This window comes from Morus notabilis, unplaced genomic scaffold (assembly GCF_000414095.1).
Source record: "Morus notabilis unplaced genomic scaffold, ASM41409v2 Scaffold1065, whole genome shotgun sequence".
Classification (NCBI taxonomy): domain Eukaryota; kingdom Viridiplantae; phylum Streptophyta; class Magnoliopsida; order Rosales; family Moraceae; genus Morus; species Morus notabilis.
This window is the reverse complement of record NW_010356738.1, coordinates 154,559-166,982: the sequence shown is the minus strand read 5'-3', so window position 1 is coordinate 166,982 and position 12,424 is coordinate 154,559. Positions and strand designations below refer to the sequence as shown.

At 35.3% G+C, this 12,424-nt stretch overlaps 2 protein-coding genes across 2 annotated transcripts in view; both read left to right on the top strand.

Moving 5' to 3' along the window:
* LOC21388763 (CSC1-like protein ERD4) overlaps positions 1 to 4,127 on the top strand; it is a 5,430-nt gene extending 1,303 nt beyond the window's left edge. Inside the window, exons 2-5 of the mRNA XM_024161285.1 lie at positions 166 to 563; positions 1,102 to 1,946; positions 2,547 to 2,802; positions 3,515 to 4,127. Of these exons, the coding sequence (XP_024017053.1) occupies positions 166 to 563; positions 1,102 to 1,946; positions 2,547 to 2,802; positions 3,515 to 3,892 (1,877 nt within the window). The 3' untranslated portion in view covers positions 3,893 to 4,127. The remainder of the gene's footprint in view (positions 1 to 165; positions 564 to 1,101; positions 1,947 to 2,546; positions 2,803 to 3,514) is intronic.
* A 3,169-nt stretch (positions 4,128 to 7,296) lies between these two features.
* On the top strand, positions 7,297 to 12,326 carry LOC21388761. Its single transcript, XM_024161302.1, has 4 exons — positions 7,297 to 8,065; positions 9,302 to 9,526; positions 10,984 to 11,364; positions 11,633 to 12,326. Exons 1-4 carry the CDS (start codon positions 7,532 to 7,534, stop codon positions 12,098 to 12,100), a joined length of 1,608 nt encoding a protein of 535 aa, XP_024017070.1. The 5' UTR covers positions 7,297 to 7,531; the 3' UTR covers positions 12,101 to 12,326.
* The last annotated feature ends 98 nt before the right edge of the window (positions 12,327 to 12,424 follow it).

Here is a 12,424-nt window from a genome sequence, read left to right as displayed (position 1 = left end):
TTTTTTTTTTATATATATATATATATATATATATTTTTTTTTTTTTTTTTTGGCTAGGTAAATTTTCTTTCATGTACTTAATTAATTATTTATTTATTCTTCTTGTATCTCCACTTATAGCTAAGATAGGTGGGTTGAGCTGCAGAGATTTTCTTGCATTTTGAGCTAGTGGTGTTAATGACATTTCCTCTTATATTTCTAATTTAGCTCACAAAACCTTCTGTTTGTTTTTGTTAGTAAGCTATGTGGTCAATTTTCTAATTGTATTTATATTTTTGTTTATGAAGAAAGAGAGCTCAAGGTTATGGGCTTTTTTCCTAGCTGTCTACTGGGTTTCCTTTGTTACTTATTTCCTGTTATGGAAGGCATACAAGCATGTTTCTGCTCTGAGAGCTAATGCATTGACGTCTCCCAACGTGAAGCCCGAACAATATGCGATTCTCGTAAGAGACATTCCTTCTGTCCCCGAAGGTCAAACCAGAAAAGAACAGGTCGATTCGTACTTTCAAAACATCTACCCCGACACATTTTACAGATCGATGCTGGTCACAGACAATAAAGTGGTATGTTTTTCATTTGCGATTATATTGTTCACATTTTCTTTTTCTGCCTTGAATGGTACAACTTGCACATTAGTAATTGTGTTATGTTCTTAGTTGTCTTAGTTTTTGTTTCCTGTCTTTTTTTCCCCCCAATTATATTCTTGTTTCAACTTTACTTTTTAAAGGTCTTGATTTGCCAGTGCTATTCCAATGCCAGTGTTATATTTGGCACAAAAGTGTATATAAGTAACATATTTGGAATGTTTTGTTCTTATACTCCAATACATAATGCTATTTTAGATGCTAGATCTACTTGTTGTCATAAATTTTTAGGGTTTGCAACTATGAAAAGAAGCGAAATGCTAAAACTTGGCATTTGGCACCAAGTCATATGATTTGACATTAAGAATTGCATTTGCATTGGAAAATGCTTTTGTTACCCAATGACTTTGGCATTTTCATAGAAATTTGCCTTTGAATTTGCAGATGCTCTTTAGATTTATGTACCCTGCATAGGATTTTTGTTTCTTTCCACTTATGGTGACTTTATTTCTTACAGGTGAACAAAATTTACCAAGAGTTAGAAGGGTACAAGAAGAAGCTCACACGTGCCGAAGCAATATATGCCAATTCAAAAGCAACAGGCAAGCCAGAAGGAACCAGACCCACTCACAAAACTGGCTGTCTTGGTTTAATTGGAAAGAGAGTAGATAGCATAGAATTTTACAACGAAAAAATCAATGAACTAATCCCAAAACTGGAATCTGAACAAAAAAGTACTCTAAGGGAGAAGCACTTGTCTGCTGCGCTGGTTTTCTTCACCAGCAGAGTGGCTGCAGCCTCTGCAGCTCAGAGTCTACATGCCCAAAAGGTCGACACATGGACGGCCATCGATGCTCCTGAGCCTCGTCAACTATTATGGTCTAATCTTAAAATCAAGTTCTTTGAGAGGCAAGTGCGGCAGTATGTCGTGTACATTATCGTGGCTCTTACCATATTCTTCTACATGATTCCTATTGGGATTATCTCTGCATTCACGACATTAAAGAACTTGAGGAAACTTCTCCCATTTTTAAAGGTAGTATTGGATGAGGAAGCAGTAAGGACAGTGCTGGAAGCCTATCTCCCGCAGCTCGCGCTCATTGTCTTCTTGGCATTGTTGCCCAAGTTTCTATTGTTTCTATCCAAGGCAGAAGGAATTCCTTCCGAGAGCCATGCGGTAAGGGCTGCTTCAGGGAAATATTTCTATTTCTCGGTGTTGAATGTGTTTATTGGAGTTACAGTTGCTGGAACATTGTTCAGTACATTCAAGAGCATTCAGAAGGAGCCAAAATCCGCTGTTGATATACTGGCAAATAGCATCCCAGAAAATGCAGCCTTTTTCCTCACCTTTGTGGCTCTCAAGTAAGAAGACAGTCTTCGTTCGTATTTTTCATTTCCCTTTCCATATTGGTTTGAATTATTTGAAATTGCTTTAGGATTTTCTTCAACAAATAGGCAATCACATCTCACCTTTTGTGATGAGGAAAAAAAGTAGAAAGTAGTTTTAAACTTAATTTAGTTTAATAAGTTTTCTCAAAACTATTTCAATAAGTTTCCTATTAATGACAATCGTTTTAGTTTCCTATTCCTATTCTTATTAGGTTTTTTGTATACATCCATAGACAAGCCTCTATCTGTTCATTGTTTTGAGATAATAATATTTTGAAATATATTTCTCTCTCTGTTGCTCACTTCTATATATAAATTCTAAATTCTCTCTTCTTCTCTCTAATTCTTCTTCTGTTTCTCCCACTTTATTTGTCTATTCTCTTTTTTCTTAACTGTTCTACATCACTTTGTGTAATAACCCCAATTCTTTACGTCTTTTCTTATTTTTTTGGTTTGGTTAGTTTTTAAGAGAGTTCTTAAAATCATATATTTTCCCTTTTCATAGTAGACCTCTCTCTTTTTTAGTTATTGATTTTGTACAATATTTTTTTTTATAATTTTATTTGGCCTCAGGTTTTTCGTCGGCTATGGGCTTGAACTGTCCCGCATAGTTCCTCTCATTATCTTCCATATCAAGAGAAAATATCTTTGCAAGACAGAAGAAGAGGTAAAGGATGCTTGGACTCCAGGGGCCCTTGGATATGGGACCAGAATTCCTGGCGACATGCTTATCATCACCATTGTCCTATGCTACTCTGTCATTGCCCCACTAGTTATTCCATTCGGAGTGGCGTATTTCGGCCTTGGATGGCTTATCCTTCGTAATCAGGTAATGCCTATCAACTGGACTTGCTGGTTTATCCCCACTGGTGTTTTGTTTTAATAGCGTCAACAATTAGAGCTTGAAGAATCTGTCTTCCAAATAACCACTTTCACCACCTTAGCATAGCATTTTTCAATTTTCAAGCAAAAGAACAAGGGAAGCACAAGGCCTTGTTTTGTTCCTCACTTCCTCAATTGTTTATTGTACGGATTAAGCATTCCTAGTTCTTTACTAATTCGAGCAATAAAATTTAAGGAAAAAAAAAAAAAAAAGAAGCAAACAAACATTAATACAAGATTTCTACGGTAACTACACCCTCAATATGAGACCTACATCCACTTTCAGAATCACACACCTTATGTCTCCCAGTATATGTATCTAACGCTACTCCCAAAACCAGCACGATACAATATACGTAAAATTAGGGTACCCGAATTGTAGTATTTGCGATTATATTGAACAATTGTAGGCAAAACGAATGAAGTGCTTAATCCTTAGGAAAATGACTCTGACAGTTTAGGGCAGAAGGTCAATATTTGGCCCTGAAAATCATTTAATTTATTTAATTTATTATTTTCTTTGATGCTTTTTTTGTCATAAAACAGAGTTACTGCTCAAGTGCACAAACAGAGAATCATCTTTGCCTTTTTACAGTTTAGATTTTATTCTCTTTTCTTTCATTTTCCCTTCAAATGGCTACTACATCTTATGTTTGCAGGCTCTCAATGTGTATGTTCCATCATATGAAAGCTATGGAAGGTTATGGCCTCACATTCACGTGCGCATAATTGCTGCTCTTATATTGTATCAAGTTACCATGTTTGGTTACTTAGGGGTGAAGAAGTTCTACTATTCACCAATACTCATTTCGCTTCCCATCCTGTCATTGATCTTTGCCTTCATCTGCAACAAGAAATTCTATCGTGCCTTCCACGACACGGCTCTTGAAGTCGTGGCGCAAGAATCAAAGGAGACTCCCAACTTGGAGCAAGTTTTCAGATCCTTCATCCCACCAAGCTTGAACTATGAGAAGAGTGATGATGATCAATTTGAAGATGCTTTATCCCAAGTCTCAAGAACAGGGTCGTTTGTTTGAAGAAGCAAAATTGCATCTGACATGATTTTTTTTTTTTTAATGTTGGTGTCTTGTTTGTTGATTTTTTTGAATTTCAGATAATTTGTTGTTAATAGTATGTATCTAGGAACCACGGCATTTGGTTATTTTGTAATATATCATGTATCCTTGTTTCTTGGTGTGTTAATTTTCTTAACAATCTTGTGTGTAAACTGTTAAGTATACTTTTTTTTATTAATTTTTTTTCCCTTAAAAACGGCTCAATTTTACAGGATTAAAACTGATAACCCCTTTATTATTATTGCAAGAGTAACATTATAATCTTTGAGAAGTAACGGACGAAGTTTTGTTTGATGTAGACTTTGGTATTTTTATCAATGAGTCATAATTTTTTAATTTAATGATGGGTCATGTGAAAGTCTAAATAACAATAAAGAAGAATAACGTAATGTGAGGATTATGAACAAAGTAGTGAACAAAGGAGGAGCGACACTTTATATTTAGCGTCTAATGCAAATGCGTACAATTATATATGCATAAAAAATAATAATATAATATGTTATTTTCATTTTTATTCTAATGCATAATTTTATTTGAAATGTTAAATTTATTTTTCTTATAATTATTAATATATTATGTTTGATAGGATGGATAGAAAAGATGAAGGAAGGAGAAGTGCAATACATAGATGAAGAAAGTAAAATGATTTTCTCTCATGTTGTTTGGTAGAAAAGAAAGAAAAGTGAAAAAATATATTAAATATAAGGTATTTTACAATAATACTCCAATACAAATAAAAATATGATGAATGATGAATGTTAAAATTATTATTTTACACCTAATTTGTTTGTCTAACTTTTTCCTCCTATTTTCTTCCCAAAGTCGGAAGGATTAAAAATTAGTGAGCCTCAGAGATTTTTATTTTCCTTCATTCCTCATTTTCTCTCTACCAAACAACCTAAAATTCCATTTTCCTCTCTAAAATCCTTCATCTATTTTCTTTCATCTCTCTTTTCCACCCTACCAAACACAAAATTGTAAAAGTAAACTTTGATTTTTAAAATAATTAAAAAATACAAAAGTTGTATTGATTACATGGAAAAAGTAATCATTTCAATCAATAGTAATCAAATGTTAAATTTTTCATATGTTATAGTTGGTGGAAAATTTGTCACAAAGTATGATATATGGAAAATTTGACACAATGATAGCATTGCATTGGAGAGTGTTTTTTACACTCAAATATTAAATTTGTAATTGACACATTAATTATAGCATTGCATTAGAAATGTTCTTAGAAAAAACTTGTTATTTTTTTCTTCACCTTTTAAAATCATGTTTTTATTTAAATTTATTATACTTTTTCTTTCATACCTTCATGTGACAACACATGATTCGAATTGTTAAAAAATTAACATCTCAATAATGAAAAAAATAAAAGTTGCAATTTATTATAAATTTACAGGGGAATTTTAGATTATTTTCAATTATAAGGAGTAAGGTGAGACAACCGTTATCATTTATCCTTAAATTTTGTTTTTAAACTTTGTTCTTTAACTTTTAAAATGTCCAAAAACCCCTAATTTTGCAGTTTGCTTGAGTTTTGTACTTTTCATCAATTTAGTGTTAAAAACATAACAAAATATAAATAAAATTCATTTAACACAACATTATTTTATAATTTTCCGTTAGAATCGAGTGCATTTTCTTATTCTATCAGAATCACACGTATATTTCGTGTTATTTTTAACATTCAATCGAGAAAAAGGATTAAAATTGAAATAAATCTATCAATTACTGATCAAGTTTGAGACATTTTAAAAGTCGAGAATTAAAATGTGCTTAGGAATGAAATTGAGAAAAAGTTTGTGAGATTTAACAAAAAAAAAGTAATTGGCAGAGATGATCCCTAACTTTTTTAATGGGTGATAGGTCAATTTTTATTCTTTTAATTTTGACAAAATAATTCTCAATATCATTAAATTAGTGTAATTAAGTCCTTTCGGTCTAAATTTGTTAAATTACCCACGTTTCAAGTAAAATAAATATTTTAAAAAACATAATAAAATATAGAAAATGAATTGAAAACTAAAAATCTCTCTCTCTCTCCTCCTTGACAAACTCAATCTCTCTCTCCCTCTCCTCCTTGACAAACTCAATATCTCTCCTATCTTCTCGCACTCTCTACGACCACCCTCTGCCTCCACGCTGCGGACTTGGTGCTCGGATTCCGCCGATCAACCCTACTCTGCCACCCCCTCCCCTCCTGCCCCACCCTCATCGCAACCTGGTTTCCTCAAGACCCGCACCAGCCGTCGTTTTTCTGCCCCCATTGCGCCGCTCGTCGTCGCCTCTCAAACGCCGCCACCGCCTTAGGATTTGGGTTCTAGTTGTGTGATATTGGTTTTGTGATTTTGTTTTCGCAATAAGATCTGCGATGGTGGAGGGGCAGCAGGGTCTAGGCACCCTCATGGGGGTAGGGATGAACGGTGGGCTGGAGGTGGCGTGATGTGGGCACTGATCTGAAGTGGGGTTTGGCGCCGAGGGAAGGAAGAGGGTGTGAATAAAAGAAAGAGATGCCGAGATGTTTTCAAATCCAGATTTATTTTCTTCTTGTTTTTTTTTCCATAGTTTAAATGTTTTAATAATATTTATGTTGGCGATTTGTGTTGTTGAAGTTCTCATCTTCAATTTGTGTTGGTGCTTCAATTTGAGCTCTGGTGTTGGTGCTTCAATTTGATCTGTCTTATTGGAGTTTTTCTAGTTTTATTATTTGGATTGAGGTAGAACTTAGAAGAAGTAAGAACAGTTTTGTTTCTTTTTCGTTTTTATTTTAATTTACCATTTCCCTTTTTAAGATATATTAATCTTTTAAATTATTTTCAGAGTTTTCCAGCTCAAACACGAATTTAGGGCAATTTCATCTTTTTGGGGTGGGTCGCTTTTAACGTAGGTAATTTAACAAATCTATAAAAAATGACTTAATAGACGTTTATTTTACGTATTTAGAATTATAATTTAAAATTATTTTTAATTTAGATGTATTTTTTGTGAAAAAAAATATTATAGTGTGTCATAAATTATAATTTGAATTATGACATGAATCTTCATACTAAATATATAATTTGTTTGGTATGAAAATTTAAATCAGAGTGATTTTAATCATAATTTTAGAATTAAAATTATGATTCATGATTTTGTGTTTAAATCATGATTCTAAAATCATGATTTAGAATTAGAGTTTGAATTATCTTGAATTAAGAGGAATGTGGTTTTAGAATCATGAGTGATTTTAGTTTAAAATATCACATATCATGATTCAGAATCATCCAAACTAAACACTGATTCTGAATCATGATTTAGAATTATTGTAAACAAACACTGATTCTGAAATATAATATAGAATCATGATTTTGGATCTATATACTAATTTAATGACATTAGAGATTATTTTGTCAAAATTAAGAAAATAGGGACTAAACTACTACTTACTAAAGAAGTTAGGGACTATAGGTGTCAATTACAAACATCTTTGCCGTCTCTCTCGCTCCTTCGTCCCTCACCCCATTCAAAACACACAGAGACACGCCGGCCCAATACGTTTGTCTGAAAGAAACAAAAAACCCCCCCAAAACCCCAAACCCAAAAAACCTCTCAGAAATGTCGGCAGTAGTTTCATCACCGCCAGAAATGGTGGTCAAGAACCGCTTCCTAGGGTTCCTGATATGGCAGTCCATCCCTTCCACCGCCATTTTCCTCTTCTCCAAAACCTTCCTCTCTTCCCTCTCCCCCAAACCCTCCCCCCTCACCGCCACAATCACCTTCCTCACTTTCCACCTCTCTCACCTCCTCTTCTCCGCCTTCCTCTCCCTCGTCTCCTCTCCCTGGCCCCTCCGCCCCGCCCACCCGCTCCGTCTCTTCATCGCCTTCCTCAGACTCCTCGTCTCCGGCGAGCCCGGATCGCCGGAGTTTCGCCGCCGGGCCAGGGTTTCCCTCGGATTCTTTCTGTTTGTTTTGGCTGCAGCGGCGTCGGGGCTCGTGGCGTCCGCATCGGTCTGTGTGGTGGGGCCGCTCGGAGAGTCGGATGATGGATTGGTTGGGAGAGTGGGCTTTAGGGGTTTCGTTATGGGTTTGCTCTATGGACTGCATTATGTGTATAATCGCCGTTGGGTCTTGGAGTTTCCCATCATTCAGGTCAGTTTTCAGTCTTGTATTCTATTTATTTGTTTTCGTTTGATTTTTTTTCCCCTTGTTGGTGTTACTTTTCTGTTTCTGAAGTTCATAAATTATGGTATTTGATATAGTGGATTGATTTTTGTTTTTGGATTTGAAATCTGAATAGAGTAGTAGGGATTGTTATTGTTCTTAAATACTACCATGTAAAGGAGCTTAAATGGGTTATTGGCATTTTTGGCTGAAGATATGAGAGTGGTTAGTTGTATATTAAGGGAAGTAGAGAATTTGGGATTTGAGTAGAATTATAGGGATTGTTAGTGTTAAGTATACCAATATGTAGAAAAGCTTAAATGAGTTCTTGAACATTTATGCTAAAGATATGAGAGTAGTTAGGTATATATCGAGGGAAATGGATTTTATTTTAACTTTTTTTTTTGAGTCTTGTTGTTTGTTATGTTTTATCTTGGATTCATTTAGAAATTCTTAAATATATCGTTTGATCGTCTCATTAGCCATTTGCTAAGAGTAAGATGTAATGAATGTCTGTCCAGTTGGGTCCTTTAGGCGGCCTCAATTGTTTTGTTGCCATTCCCCTCAGTCTTCAGTCCAATTGTATTTATATTATATACCCTCAATGTGTTTTGCATTGTAGTGCCAATTCTTTGTTTATGAAGTTCAGCAAGTGGTTTGAAGTGTAGGAACTATGGCATTCTATCTGCGATGTTGATAATTTTTCCCCCTTTTAGAACTAGGGAAGCAACATTTGCGTTTTGAATAGAATCTGTTACTATGACTGAGTGCTGGAATCGAGAGGAGCTTAAATAAGTTTTTTGAACATTTTCAAATCGTACATTAGATGCAATAAACTAAAATATGTTACAGTAAGTAGGTGTTTTCACATGTATATACCCCAAGGCTAGGAGTGCCCACCTTAGTGGACTGCAATTGTACTTCTTAGTTAGATTTAGGAAGTTTTTTATTTTATTTATTTTACTAGAGGAGATGAAATGGATTCAGATCATGTGTTGATTTTGAAATTCCTGAAACTTCTATTTTGTGGGTGTTGCTTCGTTTTGCAATCGGGGAAAAATCGTTTTAACAAGATTTTTAGCTTTAGAAAGTGATTGATTGTGTGAACAATGTTTTAGCTTGAGTTTTATTTGTAATTATACGTTGTTTGTTTAATATTCTTGGTGCCTTTTCTTGTCCTCCACCAGGATTATGGATGATAATTTTAATTGTTTGTATCAACAGCGCCCACCTTTCTTCAGCTTTAAGATGGGGCTCCCACCAGCTACTACTCGAGCTTTAAAGCTTTCAGGTGCTGCTTACCTCCTATCTACTGCCCTCATGGTACTTCTACCAGATCAATTTGCTAGTCACGTTACAGTGGGAAAATTCATTGCTGAGCAAGTCCTATTTTACCTGGGAAGTTTTGCGGTGTTTCTCAGTTGGGAATTAAGTCATCACTTGCATTGGGTTGGTTCTCCAAGCACATGAACTCAGTTGCTACTTTTTGTTTCTATAGCAGGTTTTTTTTTTTTTTTTTTTTTTTTTTTTTTTTTTTTTTTGGGTTCACTGAAGAGTTAAATTCTGCAATATTTGTTGATCTTTTTGAAACTATAGTAAAATAAACTATGGATAACACCTGTTTGTTTATTCTGTGCTCACCCTGCTTTAACTTGAACTATAGGACTATAATCCCAACAATTAGCTGTTTTCTTAATCGCTTCATCCATTTCTTTTTAGCTGGGATGTTCAGTCCTTGGAAGCAGCATTAAGAATGTGTGCAAATAGTATTGAATAAAGTTCTAATATTGTTCTTGTCACTATTTTGTCTTCCACTTGTGGCATTCTTTTGGTTAGATTTCTGACTATTTGATCGAATTCAGCACTGGGCAAGAATATTTTTTGTGTGATGCTACTTTCCTATTTTGTATTTACTTGGTGTATATGTTAACATAGTAGAGATATTACGGGGATCTTTGCTCTCCTTAGAGATTACTCTTGACTACTACATGTCATGTGAATTTCCCGATTTATGTCCATATTTATTATATAGGACATTACTATTTATTTACTTGTTTTATTTGTAGTATTTTGTGACACTTTCTCGACACATATCTACGATACGATACAATGAAATCTTGGCATGTTTATTTGTTTCAACTGAATATGAAAGACTGATATGAAGTATTATTTAATAGGTTCTATCACAGGTCAAAAATTGTGATTTGTGATGGTCAAAGTTTCAATGAGAGGTAGAGGAATAAGAGTAACCTGTGTCAATGTTTTCCAGGACATATGATTTTGTGTGTGCCATGTATTATGGTAATAAGTCTTGTTTGTTCGAGTGATTGTGCAGTCGTGTTTAGATGCGTCTAGCATATGGTATATGCCATTTTGTGACCACACTTTTGCGATAATGACCACATTTTATTTTCTTCTTGTTCATGCTGCAGTTATGTAATACTTGGTAGTTAATAACGTGGATTAGATAAAAGGTTCTGACTAACGTAAATAATTTGATTCATGTTGTATGCTATTGCTCCTTTACTATTAGGAAGTTTAGAGAATATCCTTAAATCCCGATTCCTAACCTGTTGGTTAAGTTTGGTGGCTCATTTGGTTGCATATAATAGCGGGAGAACACCTGCATGCTGGTCATGCATTTGCAAGCATGTTGGTCTGGCAGTCGTACCTACTGCTTTATCATCTTATTAATTTTTGTCAAAGAATCTTTTGATTTTCTGTGAAAAAAAGGAGAATTTTCTTGATGGATGGTGGTTTTTAGCTATTGTTACACATTGGATATTGTGTTGCATTATAATTCATTATGTCTCTTCTTCCTTTCCTTGCAAGCTGCAAGGCCACCAGGTTTTTGAGAGGAGTTGTTTTTCTTCTCAAATGTTGTCTTATATTTTCTTGTGTATTAGGTGTTGCATACAAAGAGGTTTATATTTGCACCACCAAAAGGATCAGCTGCAGCTGAAACAAATCCAAGTGAGTCTCTCCTTGCTGCGTTGGAGGAGAGCAACCCAGGTTCTCTTCTTTGGTATCTTGCATACGTCGATCTCTGCATGGTTTGTGAGAATAATGTTGATGTGTGGCGGAGGGCTGCCTTTTTCGAAGAAAGTGGCGAGACTTACAAAAGAGTGATAGCAGTCGGCTTGAGGCCTCTGGAGCAGCTTGCGTCTAAACTGGGTGAAGCTTTGGATAGTTCTAGTGACAAAAATTCCCAATTATCAAATCAGTTGCGTTCTCCAACCGACATAAAACCAGATCCGAATTGTTCCGAACTGCTAAACGATTTCCAGGTAAATAAGTACTCTAGTAAACTGCTCTTGTGGGCTGGCATCTCTTTTCAAGCTCGTATATTTGTTTTATTAATCCGTATAAATTGATAAAACCTGGGAACTTCCTAAACTTCTATGATGAAAAAAATTGTCTGCTGCATATTTTCGGTAAAGTGGTGTTCCCATCTTTATGAATACACTAATTAGTGTACTAAACTTGAGTTCCCCGAAATCAGGCAAATATGTGTACTGATACTGCTTGAATAGTCTAATGTTCTCTCATATGCAGCTATATACATGGTGTGCCAGAATTACCGCCTCACTGACCGCATGCTCTCACGAGGAGGATAGGTTTGGCATAGCTCAGCTCTCCGGTAGTAATGCAGCTGTGGTCTCAACGCTAGTTTCTTGTCTTCTTGTCGTCGAATCGTTCATGGGGAAGAATATCAACGTGCAGTCTCCGAATAACTTGATGGGACCAGCGGGTATAAAATGGGCGACATCAAGCATGAGAAGAACAGACATTGGCATGCGCAAAAAGAGAGGTGGCCCTGTACATTCCAAAGCCTACGCCATTGCTGATGTTCTGAAGACCTCAATATACCAGGTAGTGTCTGCTTTCCACGGTGAAATGGTGGCTAGTGCTAAAGTAGGTCTTCTGGAGAAGGATTGGATCATTGCGGGTAAGCCTCTATTTGGTAGCCGCGAGCTGCTTCTGCAGAAGCTACAGCTCTTCCTGGATTTTCGAGCCACTTAACTGCTGAGTTTGATCTAAGATGCTCTTTCTCATATTTGGCCCTCACTCTTTTACTTGTACGGACCCCAGTTGTGAAAGGGGTCCTTTTACCCCAGAGGAGTCAAAAAGCCTGAAACATGAAGGAAATTACATCAGTTTTGCTTTAAAAGAGAATGTTCGAGGTCTAAATGATAAATTGCACAGTTTTTCGAATGCAGCAAAATGCAAAATGAGTTTTTTTTTTCTCTTTCTTTTTTTTTCCCCCCTCACCAAAACAATATTTTTTGTTGTTTATAGATGATGCTTTGATTGTTTTTTTTTTTTTTTTTTTTTTTTTTTTTTTTT

What these genes read in the sequence shown, in the direction of transcription:
- LOC21388761 (XM_024161302.1), top strand. Translation starts at nt 7,532, where the DNA reads ATGTCGGCAGTAGTTTCATCACCGCCAGAAATGGTGGTCAAGAACCGC. An exon ending in TAAGTCATCACTTGCATTGG is followed by an intron (nt 9,527 to 10,983) that starts GTTGGTTCTCCA and finishes CTTGTGTATTAG; the next exon opens with GTGTTGCATACAAAGAGGTT. An exon ending in AACTGCTAAACGATTTCCAG is followed by an intron (nt 11,365 to 11,632) that starts GTAAATAAGTAC and finishes TCTCATATGCAG; the next exon opens with CTATATACATGGTGTGCCAG.